Source organism: Lissotriton vulgaris, unplaced genomic scaffold (genome assembly GCF_964263255.1).
Source record: "Lissotriton vulgaris unplaced genomic scaffold, aLisVul1.2 SCAFFOLD_535, whole genome shotgun sequence".
Taxonomy (NCBI): domain Eukaryota; kingdom Metazoa; phylum Chordata; class Amphibia; order Caudata; family Salamandridae; genus Lissotriton; species Lissotriton vulgaris.
The window spans coordinates 1,129,014-1,150,403 of NW_028250319.1; the positions used below are offsets into that span (position 1 = coordinate 1,129,014).

General features: G+C 43.7%; 1 protein-coding gene across 1 annotated transcript in view; it reads left to right on the top strand.

Moving 5' to 3' along the window:
• The window catches only part of LOC147663293 (uncharacterized), a gene marked incomplete at its 3' end in the record, with an annotated part of 55,848 nt that extends 41,650 nt beyond the window's left edge, over nt 1-14,198 (top strand). Inside the window, exons 2-4 of the mRNA XM_086950551.1 lie at nt 11,369-11,458; nt 12,980-13,107; nt 14,033-14,198. Coding sequence (XP_086806677.1) covers nt 11,369-11,458; nt 12,980-13,107; nt 14,033-14,198 — 384 coding nt within the window. The remainder of the gene's footprint in view (nt 1-11,368; nt 11,459-12,979; nt 13,108-14,032) is intronic.
• Between the last annotated feature and the right edge of the window lie 7,192 nt (nt 14,199-21,390).

Consider the following 21,390-nt stretch of genomic DNA (forward strand, 5'->3'; position numbering starts at 1 on the left):
TATTAAACTCTAATCTTGGTTCTGGAGTAGCATTGTAATTTGCTGCTAAGCACTTAGTGCCACCTCAGGGGAAGTAAGCCCTATATTAATACCATTTATATAGTTTTGCCTATACTTACATGTGTGGAGTTTTCTACCGGTCTGTTGACTCTCCTCAAATGTAAGTATAGATTTTAATCGTAAATGTAGGAGCGGCACAGAGGAGTGGAGGGAAAATGGGCATACATTCCTAAAGGGAATGGAATTAACAGGAAGTAAAAGGGGATTAGGGAGGGTCAGTGAGGGATTTGGGGAGGGATATCACCCACGCAAGAGTAGTCCAACTGCCTTACTCTTGGGATGGAGACATGTAACCAACACTTTTTTGGTAAAGGTATACTCTGAGTTTTTGGAAACCAAAAGTATTAAGCTTACTACAAAGTATAAGCTTACTCAGATGTGTTACTTACATTTGTGAATCAGGTCCTTGGTGTTATTCTTTCTTTCGGAATAGATAGTATTATTTCTGACATGAAAGGGAGCCCTGTTTGTGAATTACTGCCTTACAAAGGAGGCTACTCACTGCGCTCTGGTGGGTTTATTGTCACTGCTTTCTTTCCTGCTGGGACCTGGTGCTCGTTGCCAGCTGTCTCCCCCACCGCCGCCATCTATTTCCATCCTAGGCGTGGCCGATTGAAGAACCGGGTTTTGAAAACCCAGCGGCGCCAGGGACACGCCCAAAGTCTTCGGGTTCTCCTGTCTTGGCAAACAGAGACACGGAATACTTCTAGGTGGCGTCAGAGATCAAATTTATTAGCTGCAGCTAGTAGCAGTAATCCCAGCAACACAACACGGTGTACAACTCAAGAAACTGCTCAATTTTGTAGAGCAAGACATCAGTATTTATAAACAATATTCACATTACAAATGGACACCCACTGCAGCAAATTCTGACCAATAGAAACACATTTCTATACATTACTACATTCCAAAAAAGGCTCACTTTACATTGTACCAACCCCACAAGTTAATTATTAGGATGTCCCAAATTCAATTTCCACAAGCGGGACAAACCCATAATTGAAAGCACAATGCATGTAACGAAGGAACATAAAAAGGAAACAATGATAGATAACGAGCAAGATAAGGCATGTGTGGAAAAGCTTAAAAGTTGACAATGTCCTGAACTTTGACTTGCAATCTCAGACAAGGATCAACTAAGGAAATTGGCCTCGCAAAGGGTCAGTTTCAGATAAAGAGGTCAGTTCCTTACAATGCACCTTAGAGTCAAGAAAAGGCTTAGTTAATAAGTGCATGAACAACGAAGCCCATGCAACTTCGTTCGACTAGTTACCTCCATGGGCCTACGTGATGGCAACACCAAAATGGAGGCACAAACAAAATGGAACCCATATTCGAGACAAAGTCTCTGAATACGTAATGAGCTCGCTAGTTAACATGACAAATTCACTCCATATTGGTCGTACTTGCTAAATACGGTACAACATCACCAAAATCGTGATGGAACCATAACATAACAGGACAAGGCAGATTTTACAGAGCCTCAGACCCTCCTTTTGCCATTACGTAGGCAAGAACCTAAACTCAAGTCAATCTGAATCCAGGTCTATATCTATTCTCATCAGGTCATCAAGGTGTTGCTGTAACATCATCTTATTAGCCTTCACTTCTCTCGGGACGGGTCTTCTCACACAGATTGTAGCACAAAGACTACAAATGGCGGGATTACATTGGATGCATAGGCACCACGAGAAAAGGATAGCTAACACCATACCAAAGAACATCAGAATCTTCCATCCACATTTGGACAGCAATTCCCATAACCATCCCATCAACGACCAGTTACCTTCGTCTACATGTATAGATTCAGCAGACTTACATAACTTCTGGATGGCTTGGTACACTGTCGGGGCATTATCTGGTATGAAAATGCAGCAACTAGATCTGATCAATTTGCATACCCCACCTCTATCTGCAAGTATAATATCTAGAACAAAGCGGTTTTGTAATGTCATAAGGCAATCTGCTTGAAGCTCAGCTGTAATATTGCTAAGGGCACCTACAGTCTCATTTATAGTGGCCTCAACCACTCTCGTAAGCTGACGAATATTCCTACTATTAGCCATAGGACCCCAAAAGGGCAGGAAACCCTTAAAGAAGTCTCCAGCTTCTTGTGCGACAGTATCTTTCGCATCGATAACACCTCTACCATATCTTGTCTTGTGGTAATCGAAAAAAGCAGTGTATGTAGGGGGAAGCAGAAATGCAACATAACGTGCCAGAAAAATCAGATGGCAACCATGTGTAGGCTCTGTCGTGACAAACAAAATACGTGCCTTTAGCTGGCACGAACGGAGGAGAATTCCTGGACGTATAGACATAAGTGTGGACACACACTCTTACCAAGCTGAGCTCTCGGATTTTGACCATTACCTTGCAAACAAAGATGACCTCCGTGGGGTACAATCCAAATAGGGGGAGACGTTTTTCGTCTCTCCTTCTCTGTCAGACTAATGCTATACTCTGTCTTGTTCCAACCAACATATGCTCGTACTTCATCCTTGGGGATAGCATTATATGCATCGATATCTCTGATCATATCTACTATTCCCTGTATCAAGGCATTATTACTCGCATTGTCTTTAACAGAACGTACAGAAGAGGCTTCATTCGCATAGATAAACATTGATTGGAGTGCCCAAACTGACCCATTAGGTGAAAAAGGCAAAACCTAATATGGCATTCCCTTATCTATAGTATGTGGCATAAGACCACACACCCGACAATTTGTGGTATTTATGACTAGCTGATGCTGATGCAACATCTGTATAAACAAATTGTTCACAAATTCTGATCTTCGTGTCTGCTCATGTTCAGGTAACGTATGAAACTCATGTGGAGAAACAGTAGGAAAAGGAAGAGTAGGTTGGGAGGTAGATGTAAGCTGCAATTGTGTGATATAGAAAATCCAACCCACACAAGCTAACGTAATATTCACAAGCATAAGAAAACACATTATTAAAAAACATTTGCTATGAATCAATATACATATTCGGACTTTAGAATCCACTTTCCTAACACACTTATCAGACTCAAGAAACTCCATCCTCTAACTTGCTGCTCACGGCTATTACCTTCTTCACTTAAGTGTGCGCCAAGATCGCACTAACGACCCTGAACCACAGACCTTGTGTCAATACGTGGCTCACCCCTTAGGAACTTCCTACCGTGACCCTGCAGCTGATGGTGACTCGAAAAAAGGAAAAAGTAAAAAAAAAGTCTCTTGATCTGACAAGGTGTAATTCACTATATAAAAAAATTTGGTTTTATTTGTCCATAGCAACAGGCTTTCTTGGCCTCAAATCGTAGCGTTCTTTATCAGGTACAGTTGGATCCTTAAATAAAAGTTCCGGATTGGTGGTGTCAATCTTTAGATGAGGAGGCACAGCAGCTTGCAGAACATCATCATCCTTGCGTTCTGACCATGTCCATGTCAAATGAGCATCACTAAAAGGCACGAATGTGGGAACTCTCTCGCAATCTGTATCAGCTATACCATCCCTCACCCACTGATCATACGGTAAAGGCAAAGAAACCTTTTTACAGTGGGTGGCATGCATCCAGTTCTTTTTGCCGACTACTCTAACAGCGGTTCTAGTAACCAAAAGGACTAAGTAAGGACCAGTCCATCTGGGTTCCAAATTCTTGGTACGCTGGAAGTTCTTGACCAACACGTAGTGACCAGGTAGGATTGAATGTCCTGGATCTGTAGTAGCTGTCGGCAAACTGTCATAGACCTGTTGGTTGAGAACACGTAATTTAGCAGTCAAGTCATGTAAGTAATCCACCAACATAGGGTACTCAATACTGCTGTATTCTTTAGGATGAGGCACACCCCAAACATTCGCTGGACGACCAAAAACTATTTTGTGTGGGCTAAGTCCCACACGAGAATGCACTGTCATCCTTGTTGACAAAAGAGCCAATGGCAAGGCATCCGTAAGACCAGTGCTCGCTTGTACCTTACCTATTTTCAGCTTCAAGGTACCATTGTAGCATTCAACAAATCCAGCAGACTGGGGGTGATTCGCTACATGGAACTTTTGATTGATACTCAATCCCGCACACACTTTCTTCATGATCTGGCCCACAAATTCACTCCAATTGTCACTCCATACAATGCTCGGTAATCCATACCTAGGGAAGTACTCTTTGAGCAAAACCTTGGCTGTAGACAAGGCAGTATTATCCTTTAGGGGGTAAGCCTCTATCCACCTGGAAAAGGCGCAAACAACCACAAGGATATACTTCAAATTATTGCATCTCTCCATGTGAATGTAGTCTAACTGTATCACTTCAAACGGATACGTTGGAGGAGCAAAATGACCAGCTGGAGTTTGAGTTCCCTTACCAGGATTATACTTCAGACAAATCATACAATGCTTCACCGCGTTCTCTGCACATTTCGGAATTCCAGCATTCTGCCAAACTGGAGCAAACAACTTGCATATTCCCTTTGAACTGATGTGAGCCATTCCATGAGCCATAGTAACCACTGGGAGCACATACGCGACTGGCAACAACTATCGCTGGTGTTCTGACAACTCAACCCAACAACCTGTAGGATCCAACATACCCGTAGTCTCTCTCCACGTACTTACTTCCTTCTCTGTAGCTTCAGCCTGAATCATTTTCACACTTTCTATTGTGTCTCCACACATTCCACCAGCCATAACCCAATTAGCTGGGCCTGCAACATACATACGGCTCATCATGTCTTTCGCCTTTTCCTTCGCAACTTCATCCACAAACGCATTCCCTCGACCAACATCGTCCACAACTTTCTTATGCGCACTACACTTCACAATTGCAATCTGCTTTGGGAGAGTGAGAGATTCCAAAAGTTCATTCACCAACTGTCCATGCTGAATTTTCGTTCCATGGGAAGTAAGGAACCCACCCTCTCTCCACAAACGCCCAAAACTATGGGCAACACCAAACGCATACTGGCTATCGGTGTAAACATTCACTCGCTTTCCTTCTGACAACAAGCACGCCCTAGTCAGTGCAATCAACTCTGCTGCTTGCGCAGAACTCTGTGGTATGCGTGCTGTCTCAACAACTGTATGTAAAGTTGTAATAGCATACGCTGCAGTCGTTTCACGATTCGGAAGCTTAAAACACGAACCGTCTACCCAAAGGGTACCATCAACATCCGTAAGGGGAGTATCCCTTGGGTCAACTCTAGCTTTCGTTTCTTCCTCTGTACGAAGAAAACAATCATGCTGTTCCTGAGGATCCGTCTCTGTAGAGATCGGCAACAATGCAGCTGGATTCAGCACATTACATCTTTTAACGTGCACATGACTAGCCTACAATGTCAACTCGTAACCTGACAGACGTGAACTAGTAAGGTGCTGTGTCTTAGTCCTGTTTAATAAGGTATCAACTGCATGTGGGACCATCACAATTAATGTATTATCCAATACCAAACCAGCATACTGTCGGATAGTAACAGCCGCTGCAGCGGTAGCTCTCAGACAACTCGGCAACGCCTTAGCAACTGGGTCTAACGTCGATGAGAAATACGCACATGGACGCTGCTTATCCCCAAATGGTTGTGTCAACACTGACAACGCACAACCTTCTCTCTCGTGCACGTACAACGTGAAAGGCTTACTATAGTCTTGGGTACCCAACACAGGAGCCGAACACAGTGCGTCACGTAATTCAGAAAAACTTTTCTGACATTCATCGGACCAAGGGAGAGGATGCGGAGTATCTTTCAGAGTCAATGCTAACAGAGGTTTCGCCAACAGTGAAAAATTGGGAATTCACTGTCTACATACGATGTAATACCTAAAAAGGCACGCACTTCTCTCTTTTTGGATGGCACACTCATTTGCGCAATTGCTTGAATTCGTTCTGGGGTCAACCTCCTTCCCTCCTTCGACAAGAGATGACCTAAGTAGGTCACTTCTTGGAGGCAATATTGCAACTTTGAAGGTGACACTTTATGATGAAGGTCAGACAAATACCTCAACAAAGAAAGAGTAGCCTCTTTACAAATCTTCTCATCATCAGCAGTAATCAACAAATCATCGACGTACTGAATAAGAGTAGCACCAACAGGTAACACAAAACCGTCAAGCTGAGTTTTCAATGCTTGACTATAAATGGAGGGACTTTCACAATAACCTTGGGGAGTGTAACAAAGTATGAGGACACAGGATGTAGTAAGAGGTATTTAATACAACCTCATCCAACAGCCAGAGGATCTCAACTGCCATGTAGAGAACACAGAGGAGTAGAACACAGGGAGCTCTCTTAAACCGGAAGCTTCGGCCTCCTAATGAGAAGCCAAAAATATCCCTGCTCTCCTCAGCAATAGGAATACTGAAGAAAGCATTCTTCAAATCGATGACAGAAAACCAAGCTGCCGAAGCAGGAATCAGAGTCAACAAAGCAGTGATATCAGGTACCACAGGAAACTGTGGCACAACAATTTTGTTGACCTCTCGTAGGTCGATCGCAAACCGGTACACAGGTTGCTGAGAAGCATCAGTACGTTTAAGGACAGGCAAAACAGGACTGTTACACACATTAACTCTTGTTTCCTCTACTACACCCTTCTCAACCAGATCATAGACAATCGCTAAAAGAGCTCTCTCACCATCGCTCGAGATCCTGTATTGTGGAATACGAGGCAGCCTAGCATTCGACTTAAGGGTAACAACATACGGAGGAATCTGCAAAAGACCAACATCATTTGGACCTGTAGCCCAAAGTGTATCAGGAAGCGAACGCAATTCCAGTGGAAGACAATCTTTAGACAAATACACTGGAGAAATCACTTCCTTACCGAGAGTAAGTTGTACTCCTGAAGGAGAACAATGCAATGTTGCATACAATCTTTTCAGCAAGTCCAAACCCAACAGATTCTCACCACAACCAGTCGTCAGAATAAGTGGAGCTTCCAATTCACAAGGACCAATGGAAAGGGACAAAGGACTAGAAACCGGGCTACGAACTGGGGCACCTGAAAATCCTACTGAAACATTGGTCAAGCCAGACAAAGGTGCGCCAGGAAGTTTAGAGTGCATAATAGAACTCTTCATCGCACCAGTATCCAAAAGAAAATGTTCTACCACACCTGATGTAATCACTTCAACAAAAGGTCCACTCTGGTCTACTGGAACTGACAACTGACACTACTCCCTCACTTTGTCCTTGGCTGTCCTAGTTATCATTATAACCAGAACTCTCACCTTCGACATAGTAAACCTCAACATAATACTGGGCGGACTGACCACTCGGAACATTCTGTCTGTCAAAATAATTCGCAGAATTCTGTAGGGAAGAGGAACGTTCATTCTTGGGGATCACACCACGTCCCCTACCCCTAGGTGTCTGCTGAAAACTACCATGACCTCTCTGACCAGATAGACCATTTGCACGCTGTAACAAAGCCGGGCAACTATTCTTATAATGACCTTCCTCTCTGCAGTAAGCACACTGATTAGGGCCAGGTAAGAATCGCAGAGCATAGGGCTCAGGCTTCTGTAACAATCTCTGAAATTGTGGAGGTTGCTGAAACGGAGGCTGATTCTGACGAGGCGGATAAGCTTGCTGCAAAAGAACTTTCGTCTTTAATTCTTAAGTCTTCCTCTCTACTTTATCCTTCTCATCTTTATCCCTATTCTCGTAATATTGTGCAGTAGCCAATATCTGGGACGACGAAGAGACAGCCCATGAACTCTCGGAGTCCTTTAACTTATTAGAAAGTTTGGGAAGCAAATTAAAGACAAATTTATCCACGAACAACCTTTGACCACCTTCGGTACTCATATCCTGACCACTATGATCAATAAACGTCTCTTCAAAGAAATCAGATACACTCTCGTCATTCTTTTGCTTACATGCTGCTAACTTATCCCAATTTACTCGTAAAGCGGGCATCATCGTTTTCATCAAATTAATAATTCTACCTGGTAATTCTGAAACTAAAGGTTCAGGTTTAGCACCTCCCTCCTGTCTACCATCTGCAGCAACAATATTCGCCCAGGTATCACATAATTCAGCAGCATGATTCTCATGACGAATCTTCGCCCACAAAGGTTGAGGGACTACATTACCCATCAACATATCGATGTCAGCTAAATTCATAATACACTCTTCAACTGTCTGGGACAACTCCTTGTAATAACCAGCAGGATTCTTACGAGGGTCAGGTAAGGTCTGCTTAAGAGCCAAGACCTCTGCTCTCTTCCAAGGGACATGTACCCGCACTCGCTGATAATGAGCCGGAGCGGCAACAATACCCTGATTTGCATTAGCCTGAATTGCGTCTTTCCATACAGGAGGAACTTCTCTCATAGGGTACTGTTTCACTTTCCTCCTAACAGAGGAATCGGGTTCATACAATGTCTGAGGCGAAAGTCTGGATCTGAAAGCAAGTATCGTCTCTACGGCATCTGTAACATCAGATTCCACTATCATCCCTTTAGCAAACTCTAACTGAACCTCGAGCACATCCTGCGGAATCAGACCCAACTCATTATTTTCCCATTCCTGACGGAGAAAAGTACACATCATATCAAATACATACCTCTGCTTCGGTGGTTCCCACTGAAAGAAAACATCCATAATTGCTGGCAAATTATACCTCGGAGCATTTAAAATCCACCTACGAGCCAACAAATCCAACACTGTCCGTTATTCAGAACTAGGAAGCTGACTACGACTCTGCTTACGTTCCGAAACAGGGGTCATATTCAGTGACCCAAACAATGGTGACAATAGATTAACAACAGTCTTGGTCATTCGTTTTCGAGTAGAAGGGGACGAAGTAGACATAAGAACAGGAGAATAAGTATTTTGAGGCAAAGAAGGTGTAGGGACAAGCGGAGCAGGAGTCGAAGATACAGAAGTAGAAGGCAAAGGAGTTTGAGGCAAAGCTGGTAGCAAAGTCGGCGACCCTAGAGGAGGTTGCGCCGTAGGAGGGAGAACCATCTGTGAAGCAACGGGTGGCTGAACAACAGCAGGAGGCTGAACAGCAAGGGGTGTAGCAACCGGGGGGAATGGAGGTGCAGTAGCACCCTGCACATAAAGAGGTGGCAATCTCAGTTAATGAGAGATCAAATGATCTTTTTCAGGGTCTTCATTCACTTTTGAAAGGGAAGGCGGATAACATTTATCGATAGCCATGCAACGCTGTCTATCTAAGACTTCACTCACACGCTCTTCCCCATCTTCCTTAAACTGCCTAGCAGCTTGTAATACTGACATATTGTTATCTTTCCAATCTCTTTTTGCTTGCTTAATTTCTCTCTGTTTGGCTTCCTTTCACCAAAGGCGGAAAGAGTCAAACATTGCCGGCCGGGCTTTTTTCTTGAACAGCACAACTTCTAAGGTTATCTTAAATATTTGATTCAAAACTACCATGTTGGGGCCATTGTAAGACACCATCTTTCCTAGTATAGCGGATGCATACTAAGGGTGGGCGTAGTTCGCGTAGCTACGCGAAGCCGTTCTCGCAGTACGCGAGCTTCGCGAGCTTGCGTAGTAGCTTGCTGGTCCCGTTCGCGAGCCGTTTTTCTTGCTCGGGAGCGCGTAGTGCTTGGTCGGGGCGCTGTCTGCGTGTTCAGGGGATTGTAGCGTGTGACCTTAACCATGTGGTTGGGCTATGGGCGCGCCATCTTGTTTTTTCAATTGTCCAGCCCGCCCGCGCACCCTATTTCCTCTTCTGGGTCGCGATTGTTCGGGATCACAACTACTTGTTCACACTGAGAAAGTGCGTGTTCGCGTGAAATCTCGCGCAAACTTACCCATGTGGTCGCGATGGGCCCGGCCATCTTGTTTTTCACACTGTATGCTATAGTTCTGGGCCTAGTTTTCTATCCACCTTATATCTGTTCAATCTTTACCTATTTTCACAGTTTTTCTTACTTTTTTTACTTCTCATCTATTTCTCTCTGTCCCTAAGTTTATATTTTGCATTTTATTTCTACTTTTTCAGCTTTTTTTAGCTTTTCTACTGTTTTATTTTACTTCTTTATTTAAGCTCCTACTTCCTCCCCCTAACTTTTTTTCCTTTTGTTCTAACTTTTCTTTTCCACCTCCACCTCCACCCCAGAACCATGGCAAAGGGGAGCAGCAGAACCGGCTCGAAGGGCAAGGCGCCTGCGCCCAAGAGGAGCCGGCTGCCTTGCGGCAGAATGCGACCTGCAGGGGTGCAGGCCTGGAATCTTTTCGGGGAGGCGGAGGTGGCCGCCCTGGTTTTTTTCATGCAGCGCCACCTACCTTGACCTTGGCAGCAGGTGGCAGGCCAGGGTCCGGTTACCTCCCAGAGGAGCGTCACCGCCGGTGGGCGAAGGTGCGCCGGGCAGTGTACCGTCGCTCGCAAATCCGGCGCACCCACCAGCAGCTGGCCCATCGGTGGGCAGACATTCTGGACAGGGAGCAGGACCTGTTGGACCTGCTAGGTGTTGAAGTCGTGGGGCTTGGTGAGTAGCTAGTAATATTAATAATTTTATATATATTATAGTAGTATAAGTATTGTGTATAATTCTTGGACGAATAAGTAACACAGTTACTGGTGCGCTTAGTTACATTGCAGATGAATTCCGTCTCAACTTCTTCTGTTATTGTATGACACAGGTGCTGCTCACCACTTCTCTTACTGGTTTGTAACTTAGCGCTGGCTTGGGCTGCTGATTATTTATGTTAGAGTTTTTAGAGAACTGAAGTTAGTTGATGCTATTGCTAGAGTCTAGTCCTTACATTGTCCTTTAGTGAAATAGTGGTGGATGGATAGTATTAGTTCATATTTTTTTAATGGTCTGCATGACGCCTCCTCTGTCACTGAATGCTTAGTTAGTTCTTATTTACCCCACCCCTCCATAGAACTGGTTTGAGTTTGTTTACTGAGTGGTAGGCTTAGCAGCACAGCAATAGCATGGTCAGGTGAGTCAGTAGCAGTTCTGATGCAAGCAACCAACAATTACGTGTATGTACAAATTTATGCATGTGTCCTCCATGTCATCATCTATGCATGTTTGCGGGCAAAAATAAAATTGAAATGCCGACTTACTGAACAATTGGCCCGTCTGGATTCTTGAATAGGTGGTGTAGGTAAGGTGGTACTGGCTTCCTTAGTATATTCTGCAATCAGAATGTTTATGGCACATTTGATTAGTGTTCTATAAGTAGACGGTCTGTGGATCTTGCAAGCCAGTAGTCATTTATACTTTGAAGTCAATTTTATTGGAATTGTTGTTCCCTAAAATGTTTGAGAGGATTTCTGAATGAGGTCTTTGTTTCACAGCACTTAATGTTTCTCTTTCTTTATTATTTCTTACATGATCAGCACCACCCAAGGGCAAGAATACGGGGTCCGAGTTGGTGGGACAATCACAAGAGGAGCGCTCCTCTACCGCGGATCCTGCTGCTGGCCCCAGTAAGTCCTACAGTGCTTATATTAACAATTATATTTCCCTAACTTTTTAACGCACTTTATTTTTTCCAACCGATTTATCCTCCTTCCTAATTCAAAGTTAGCAAAACCTTCTTTGGTCTTAAATTTGTTTTCCAAATTTTGGGTAACTAACTATCTAATGCCATCCCTGACTTTCAGTTCCTTCAAACTGCCTCTGCCCCAAGACTCTCTGTGCTACTACTATTAGACTGTGTGTAGCTAAGCTTGCCCTGTTGGCCACTCTATAGTTAAGGTATTCTTTTGAATAAAGCTGTGATAGAATAGCTGTAGGCACTGGGTCCACTCATGTTTTTTTGCGTTGTCCTCTGTAATCTCCAGTCTTTGTCAATTCCCACCAACAAAAATGCACAACCAGATGTTTGCCTACTAATTTTTGTTCTGTTAGTATACTTCTACTACTGTTGTGGTATTTATTCTCTGCACATACACATACAGAACTATGCACAAGAAATTAGGATGTTGTTGATGTTGGTGATAGGGAGGTTGGACCTTACACCCTGGTCACAGAACTCAGTCAGAACAACCCATAATCCAATGACCGTCTAGTCTTCCTACCTAAGTGTCTCGGTCATAGTCATTTGTCCCACTCCCGACCCCCACACGAAGATAGTTAGATATACCCAATGATTTTATTACACAACCCAGGCCAGAACAGAAGAAGAAGAAGACCCTTTCCCTCACTCACTCGTTTCAGTCCACAACACCCCAGACACTGAAAATATACCACAGAGTCTACGTGCAAGTTCAAAAACTTTATTTTTTTTAATTACAAGCTTTGTATTGTTGTAACTTGTAAGTATTTCCATTAAAAACATCCTGCTCCACCATGCAAAACGAAGAAGATTAAATACTGTCCATTTTGTACATCTAGTGCACGATAGAGAAATGTGTGAATTGTGGGAGACCTCTCACCGTTGAACGTATACTGTAAGTGGTTACACATGCATCTTTTGAAAGCTCATCCCTTGTTTCGTAGAAGGCAATCTTCTCTTCTCATCTGCCTATGAGAAAAATGTTGCACGTTAGACAGTGTATAAAACTATGCCCGTTTTTAGCAGTCATGGCAAAAAGTGCAACATTACATTATGGATAAGCAACAGGGACTAAAAATACTGGTTTGTCAATTGTATGCAACACTCATGTGGCCTCAATGGTGTCTTTCTTACTGTGCAACAAGCTGCGAGGTAACATGGGCAAAGCAGTAGACACGGATCTAAAAATGGTTATATGTCTTAGGCTAACTTTCCAAAGACTAGAGTAGGAGTAGATTAGATGACCCTAGGGACCATCTAATAAATGAAAACTAAACTCTGTCTAATGTGACTGCTGTACATTAGGACGCAATTTGGACTAGTTACACTGTCACAACGATTCATGTTGTACGTGACTGTTTTTTCAATCTTCCTTCCTGGTTAAAAAAGTACAACTAGTAAAATAGGGGAAGGTGTGCAGGCATCTAAAAAGGTGTACTTGCTTTTATAGGTGCACAATCAATACTAACCACCAGTGCCGACAGAGCCAGCGGCGAAGAGATTGCCATCCAGGGGGGACAGAGGATGCGGCACCTGCAGGAGCATCAGTGGGGGAGGAAAGTTCAGCGGTGGGCGGTGGTAAGTTATATTCATTATTTATTTGCATTACTAGGTGGATGGGGGACATTTTTTTCCTCACTGTGCTATGAAACTTATTAGGAAAGTATGAATTTGAAGTTGTACTGGACAATATACAATGGTTGAACAAGACACCCTTTGTAGCATTACCAGTTTTAGTTGAGTAAACAAGGCCTCTTCCATCAGACTCCAACTCAGCTGTGAAACTTATGGAGAAGACTAAAAGTCAGATCAGATGACCTTGAGGCATGTGTTGAACAAAAAGGGAAAGAAGTGAACTAGGTTGGAAGGAGGAAGGGAGGACTAAGATATGTAATAATAAGACTAACTACCATAGAAGGATTCTTTGGAAGGTTCATTCACATGGCTGATATGAATCGGATGCATGGGTTGTTAAAGGATGGGTAGAACTGTAAGGTCTAAGAAAATGCAGGCCGGGTTGGGCAAAAGAATATGGGTGCATGGATACAGTGGATAGCAAGAATCATGAGCGGAGTTTGTGTCAATGAAACCCAAGGCAAGGAAGGAGTGGACACATGGGTGGTTGGTTTGCTGGTGAAAGTGAAACCAGCTAAGCCGATAATAAAGAATGATAGACATTTACTTTTAATGGGTGGATGCCCCCTAAATGTATTCGTATTCATCATAAGTGAAGACTGTCACTGGAAGCAGAGTCTTAATAAAAGGAGATACAAAAAAGACTTTTGTTCTTATGTGTACTCAATCCCACCCAGTACTAGGGCAAGTATAAAGTCGGAAAAAACTTCAACAAATGCTACAGGCAGGGGAAGCAGGAGGACAGATTAGATAGATACTAAAAGTTGACACCAATTGTATGGACTGCGCTTGATAGTGCTACAATGCCACTATGTACTGTTGAATTCATTATGAAGAGTTTGCTACAATTCTGTTTCTTTTTTTATAGATACTCATACTCCTTCCTCAAAACCATCATGGAAGGAGTTGGCAGCCAGGGCCTGGCAAAGGAAACTGCAGGCCATTGTGGAGGAGTACCGCAAGCTGGTGGCTGAGGCTGAGGCTGAGGAGGAGGAGGAAGAGGCGGCGGCAGCAGCTGCTGCCTCTTCCAATGCGTATGGCCCCAGCAAGGCTTCACCTGCAGGAGTACGGTGCAGCGGCCAGGCTGCCGCTCACCGCTGCCATTTAACATCTGCCACCCCCTCACAGCATGGATGCAAATGTAGGTGCCGTGCATTTTGGCAACAACTTCTCCTCCGGGTGGCCAAGCTGGAGGACCAATTAGAGGAGCATGTAAAGATTTTAGTGGACAAACACCTCAAAGCCCGCCAATTGTAATGGGCCCTGTTGATTTGCCCCTTTTTTAATACTTTTGTTGGTGGTTGGGAATTGGGTGTTTGGGTTATTTTTGTGGGACATTCTTTTGACTTGGACTATGGTTGGGGTTAGGGTGGGGATAGGGGTGGGATAGGAGGATATTTTTATACATGAATAAATGTTATTTATTTTCAACTTACACAGATATGATATGATGTTATTTTGTGGTGGGGTTACTGTTGTACGTCACAAGGTTTACTCTAGATGCAGGGCAGCGGCCAGTGTTTGATTGAAATACTTTATTAACTGACCACAAGTGTAACATGCAAACAGATAGATGCTGGGCCCCTCACTCAAAGTAACATGTGTCCTATTAGTACTACCAGCCTCTCCTCCGTTATACCTCCCAGCAAACTGCTCTTCTTACATGTGATTGATGATGATTACGTTTGGCAACGCAAGGGGTGCATGGTTTCCCAAGACAACGGAGAATATGCCGTGGTTGTGTGATAGTATTCGAGTAGACTCCTAGACACTGGCACTAGCATTGGAAAACAAAAACAAAGAGACAGTCATTTGCCTGAGAAAGAAAGTGAGAGAAGTAGAAAATTACAGTACATAATACGGACCAAAAATACAAACAACATTGCAACTGCTAAACGAACGCAAAGAAATCAATGGTGTCGGGGACTGAAAAAGTAGAAGAAGATAACTGTAGTTGCGTTGGAGTCATTAAAACACAATACAAATCGTAAACGTACATGCTCTAAAATTAAATTCAAACAATGCCAGCAATGATTAACATTTATTTGTTGGGTCACTTTGGGAAATTAATTGCCTTGTACACTATTACATAAAGTGAGCTTGGGTGGGCAAGCAGAAGAAGATCCTCGCCCTGCCTCGTTGACATTTGATTTTATTATTGTTGGTTTCACCACATCTGCCCCAGCAAGCGTGTGATCAATTGTTGGTGTATATATTTAATGTAGTAACATCACACCTAAATATAAAACCACACAGCCCGGGGGAAGAGGGTTAGTGTTTGATGAATGGATGGGAATGGGGATTTGGGGAAAGGTTTGACAAAGAAAAACAGTACGCATGGAGACAACAAGCAAAACATTGAAGACGATGATTGCTGATCCACAATTCCCCAATAAATGTAAAGTCAATTAAGAACAACGAAATGGATGCACGATGAAGGTTTTATTAACTGGATGGTTAATAAGAAGTGGTAATTACTTAACTACTACTACACAATTCAAAGGAAGTACTTCTTATGATATAAATGATATGACTTTTGCCTAGGCTGTATGCCCTCTGAGAAACCGTAATACCTGTTGTAGCGGGCTGAAAGCTAGCAAACAAAATTGAGATACTTTAAGTGAACAATCAATTCCCAAACACAAGCATAAAATAAATGAAGAGGAAAAAGGAATCAAAGAAAAATATGAAAATGATACTAAAGTTAATGTATTATCCAGGGCCAAATGTGTAGTTGTACCTCGTCATTCATTTTTTCCTCCCTTCCATGGACACTGTTGTGACTGATTGATTGATTGTATCATTCTTGGGCGCCTCTGGCAGAATGATGATGATGAGGAGGATTGGTAAGGTAAGTGTGAGTTGTTGCTCCACGTATAAAATAGTAGCGCTGGGTGAAAGGCCGGCCTGTAAGTGTTGATGAAAGAAGAAATGGGGTATTACAAAATAAGTTAACAGAATGAAAACATAGAAATCAATTACGGTGTAGTGCAAAAAAGACAAGACGAGAACATTTTCAGACTGAGGCTAATTGGATACATTGATTAATTCTACTCTTCTAGTTGCACAGCAGTCATCAGAAAGAACAACAAGATAGGAGCCAGCACAGAACAGTTACCTGGCCACACCACAACACCGGGACGTGAGTCTGTGGCCCAAACTCCATTTACCTACATTTTTCAGAGTTTCAGACAAAAGGCATATACATCAACCTAGTATTTCCAAAACAAGTGATTAATGTAATTGAAAATCATTGCACCAATGTCAATCATACCACATTCCATTCCACCACTGCACACACATGTAGCCTAGGTCTGCTGTGCTTCTTCTTGATTGGTTGTGTGTTTACCTTGTATTCCACTTCATGAACATATTCCATCATTCATCTCTGATCAAACTGACTGACAGCGTGCAAAGATGGTATGGTGGTCATCATCATCATCATCATCATCCGGTGTGGCACGTGTACGTGTTCTCCAACTGACCAAAAACAGCAACTAAGCATGTATTGAGTGACTACGATTAAGTCCAGACTGCACCTGCAGTAGTAGGAGTACAATTGGATACATATTATTAAACAACATGGAAACATTGACCATCACTCGAGACACAAGCACTTTGAAACTACTAGTATACTTCGACTTCATGCACATTTGCTCTGAGTCAGCAAGCAGCCAATGCAATATCATTTATCTCATATACCTGTCTTTCTCTTCTTTGTGACTGTCAGATCACAGATGCAGCAGAGCCTTCTGAAAGTGATGACGAGTTTACTTTAATTTTGGAGCCCTGTTCAAGTTCTGACATTGAAGAGTTGTGTATGCCTGCAGACAGAGGTGTAGCCTTAATACAGTGATGCATTTCAGATTGGAAACAAAACAGAAGATGGCTGTAGTCGCGTACGTTTCAATTGTTATGGAGGGACTGTTAGAGGCTACATTATTGTACTATTGTCCATCTCCATCCAAAGTATGGCAAGATGGAAATGTATTTAGGGTGAGTCAGGAAGATGGAGCAGGACTCTGATGAGTGGAGTGCACAGTAAATGCTCAGATGTGCAACTCCAATAGGTAATTAAAAGAGAAAGGAAGATGGAGTTGGTTTTCAAGTTTGAGTCAGAAAGACAGATACACAGAAATAACTAAGGAAGGGAGAAATAAAGGAAGGGAGAATGTAACAATTTCCAAGCCTAGTTGTCAGGGAAGAGGAGCTCGTCCTCAAACCCTGGTGGTTCTTCTGACAGAAGTAGGTCCTGTAACCCAATACTTATTTCTTCCGACTCGCTCTCCTCTTCCAGCTCTGATTCACGGACTTTGTAGTCTGGTGGTATCAAGTGCTAGTTCATTTTTATCATGGTTAACCTCTCCACGCTTTTGGGCGAGAGACTGGTCCTTCTCATAATCACAATGGCACCAGCAGCACTGAACACACGCTCAGAAGAGACAGTGGCCATTGGCTTCTTGTCCTATACCAATACACCAATGGGCTTTGCTCCATGAAAACCTCTGTTGTATCATCCAGCTAGGCCTGGACCATCCGCTCAATGTTCATTGGTGCTCTGGTTTGCTCGTCCTCTTTTTGCTTTGCGACAGCAACGGACTTCCCCATCCCTTTCTGTAGAAACCAAACAGCTATTTTTTTGCTTGTGTCTGATGAATCAGATCCTGTTGGTGCGGTTGGTGTTATTGTTTGTGTTGGTGACTGCTCGGAAGCAAACGCACTGCTCGCATGCTGTGAAGAAGAACTTGACTCTGTAGGATGCTCAGTAGTACTTGCACTGTCCTGGGCTGGCACTGGCAGGCCTCTAATTGAGAGCTGTTTGTTTTCTAAATCAGTGGCTTCCTTGGCTATTACAGTTTTGTACTTGGAAACATCCTCTTCTGAAAAAGGAATTACTGCATTACTGTTCACAAATAATTTGTACCGTGGATCCAAAATTGTGGCAGTAATTTAATGTTCATGTGACAAAATCTTATTTTGAATCCTTGTATTCTGAGATAAGCGGCTTGCTAAGGACTTCGCAAAATTACATGCTAAACGTTTTCCTTCCACACCTTCGTACGTTTCAGACACCTCCTTCAGCTCTTGCTCAAGCATGTACAACAATGGGATTGCTTGGCTCATAGTACAGTCCTCCCTGCTGACTGCACGTGTGAAGACCTCAAAAGGAAGTAGCATCTCTGTCAGGCATTTAATGAGGTCCCATTGCCACATCTCAATGGTCATGGCTTTAACAGCAATATCCCCTGATCTTCTTGTCATGAAATAAGCATTAAGTGGTATGTACTGCTCAAACAGCCGTTTGAGCATGTAATACGTAGAGTTCAAACGTGTTGGTACCTCCTGAATAAGTGCTTTGACTGGCATGTTACACTCACGTTGAATGACCCGTAGCTGCTTCCGGGCTTTAAAAGAATGATTGAAATGCGTGCAGATTCTTCTAAGTTGCTGACTTGGCTTTCACTTTTCAGAAAGTCTTGAACCACAATGTTAATACAGTGTGCCAAACACGGGACCCTGAAATAGCCGCCATCTTCCATGGCCTTAACTACATTACTGCCATTGTCTGTGGCAACAAAACCAATATTGAGGCCTCTAGGTTGCAGCCATTCAAAGACCTTGCTGTTGAACTCATCCAAAATGTTTGCAGCAGTATGCGATTCCTCCATAGCAAACATGGCTACAGTAGCATGTGTGCGAGTATCATTAAAAATCTCAGTAGTGTCAATGCCTGTAGATATCTTGTCTCTAACACCTGAAAAAGAGATCCAGTGTGCAGTGATGCACATGTAATCTGTGGCTTGGCTACTGCTCCACATGTCTGTTGTCAGGAGGATACTATGCACAGCACTCTGCTGCAAGGCTTTTCCAAGCAATTCCAGCACGTCGTGGTGTAGTGCTGGAACAGCAACTCTGGCAAAATAGTAGCGGCTGGGAACATTCCATTTTGGGCAGAGGGTTGACACAAATTCCAGGAAACCCATCCCTTCAACAAAAGAAAAAGGGAGAAGGTCCAGAACTAACATTTTAGCAAGCTTAGCATTGTACAAACGTGCTATTGGGTGGTTGCGCTCGTACTTTCCCTCCTGCCTAAACATGCTAAGAATGGTACGCTGCTTGGTATTTCTTTCAGATATGCCCGATGCAGTACTTCGTGTCGCAGACTTCGCACCCGCACTCCTTGGTGTCTCCGGGTTACTCTTACTCTGGTGCCACAGAGATGTTGCTGATCCGGAGGATCTGGGTTCTACCACTGCAGTGCTGGGGAGTGGGACAGGGGTACTTACTAGTGTACCACTACCAGATAGAATGTCTCCCTCTTCATCCTGTCCGGTTACCAGTAGACCTTCTACTGCTTCGACACCAACATTAATGGTTCCAGCTTTTATGACACGTAGGTGGTCCTCCCACTGGATTGGGTGGTGTTTTTTCATATGGGTCATTTGGCCTCCGGTACCATAGTTTGTGCCAAGCTTACCACGACTAACAGAGGAGTGACAAATGGAGCATATAGCAATGTTGTCCTCATTTGCGCTAACTGTAAAGAAGTCCCACACTGGGGAGCTTAACTTTTGTCTCCTGCTAGAAGTGCCACTTCCAATGCCAGATGAACTGGAGGTTGTGTGGTGAACTGCACTATGTGGCTGCGCAGTAGTACCACTACCTCCTTCTGCTGAGGTGGAACTTGTGCTGGATGTAGGATGCTGCCGGCTTTGTGCAAATGTAAAAATGGAAGCTGTAGGTAATTTTGGTGTGGTATGTGTGCTACTACATCCCTAGTCGCAGCCATTCTTGAAAGGGTTAAAATGTTGGTCTCCATGTCCTCAGGGCCAGGAGTAATGCTTGTGATGACTGCTGGGTCTGACTCATCATCACCATCATTATCATTATCCGGCTGCTGAACATCGCACTCCATAAGTGGTAGGCTTCCTGGAACCTTCCTTTTCCCTAGCGTGGTCTTCTTGGGATGTCTCTCCCTCTCATGCTCAGATCGTTCTGGCTCCCAAGTCAAGTCAAGATCATCAGAAGGGATGCTTGGCGAAGAACTCAATGGACTAACCCTCCTTTTCCTTGGTGGGGATTTGGAAACCAATAGATCTCCTGCATGATGTGCTGCCTCTTCTTGCTCTGCATCAGGCTCAATTTCCTGAACTGCCCCGACTTCGGGAGGAACAACAACTACTATTGCCAGTGGTGGTTCTTGAACAACTATTGCAGGCGGTGGTTGTGGTAGTTGTTTTTGTTGAACATCTACTATTGGGGCTGTGGTTGTGGAACAACTACTATTACAGGTGGTGTTTGTGGTTGTTCTTTTAGTTGAGCATCTACTATTACGGGCGGTGGTTGTTAAACATCTACTATTGCGGGCGCTGGTTGTTGTTCACCACTTTTCTGCTGTGTTCCCTCTTGCGTGGAATGTGCACTACTTTGAGATTGAGATAAGTTCAGGTCATGCTCAGTATCACTGCTTTCCACCATTAGGATGGCTACCTCTTCCCCACTCATCTGCTTGGGCCTGGGGTGGTGGCTTGGGCCCACTGATGCAGAAGTGCTGGCCCCAGCTTGGACCCCGGTCGCTGCTGCTGCAAGCGTACTTTTTTTATTCTCCCAAAAAAGGTTTTCGGGTCAACACCAGACTTAAGTGTCACTTCCTTCTTCTGCTCTTCCTTCTTCTCAGCAACTTTCTTGGTCTTGGAGGACCTGGTACCTGCTTTCTTTGGGCCCATCTTCTTCTCATGTCAGCAGCAGCACTCAGTTGCACAAGTTGCTGAGAATGATGTCTGGTCAGGTTAGTCACTCACACCACACGTGACGTAGTACAGAAGGACGTCCGTCTGGCAGTAGAACAGGAGATGAATGATGACAGACACCTCCTCTACTGTCTTTTGTGCACCTACAAGCAAAGAAGGCAGAACAACATCAGTCGAATATGGATTTATTTTAGGTTTAATTACTACTAGAAGTATTAGTACATCCAGTAAGAGTAAGAATATCAACAAATTAAAATGCAAATGTAGTGGAAGTGGAACTTGTTTATCCATTATTTGTGCATCATGGATGCAGCATCAGTGACCTGCAGCAGATAGCAATGGGGATGTGAACAGTAGTAAGCCAACAGGAACAATGGCAAGACACAGGCCAATTTGTCAAAAACAAAATGGCACACTACTACTACCACCACAGCTCCACATGGGCACTCATCACAGGTACATGGGTAAAGGGCAA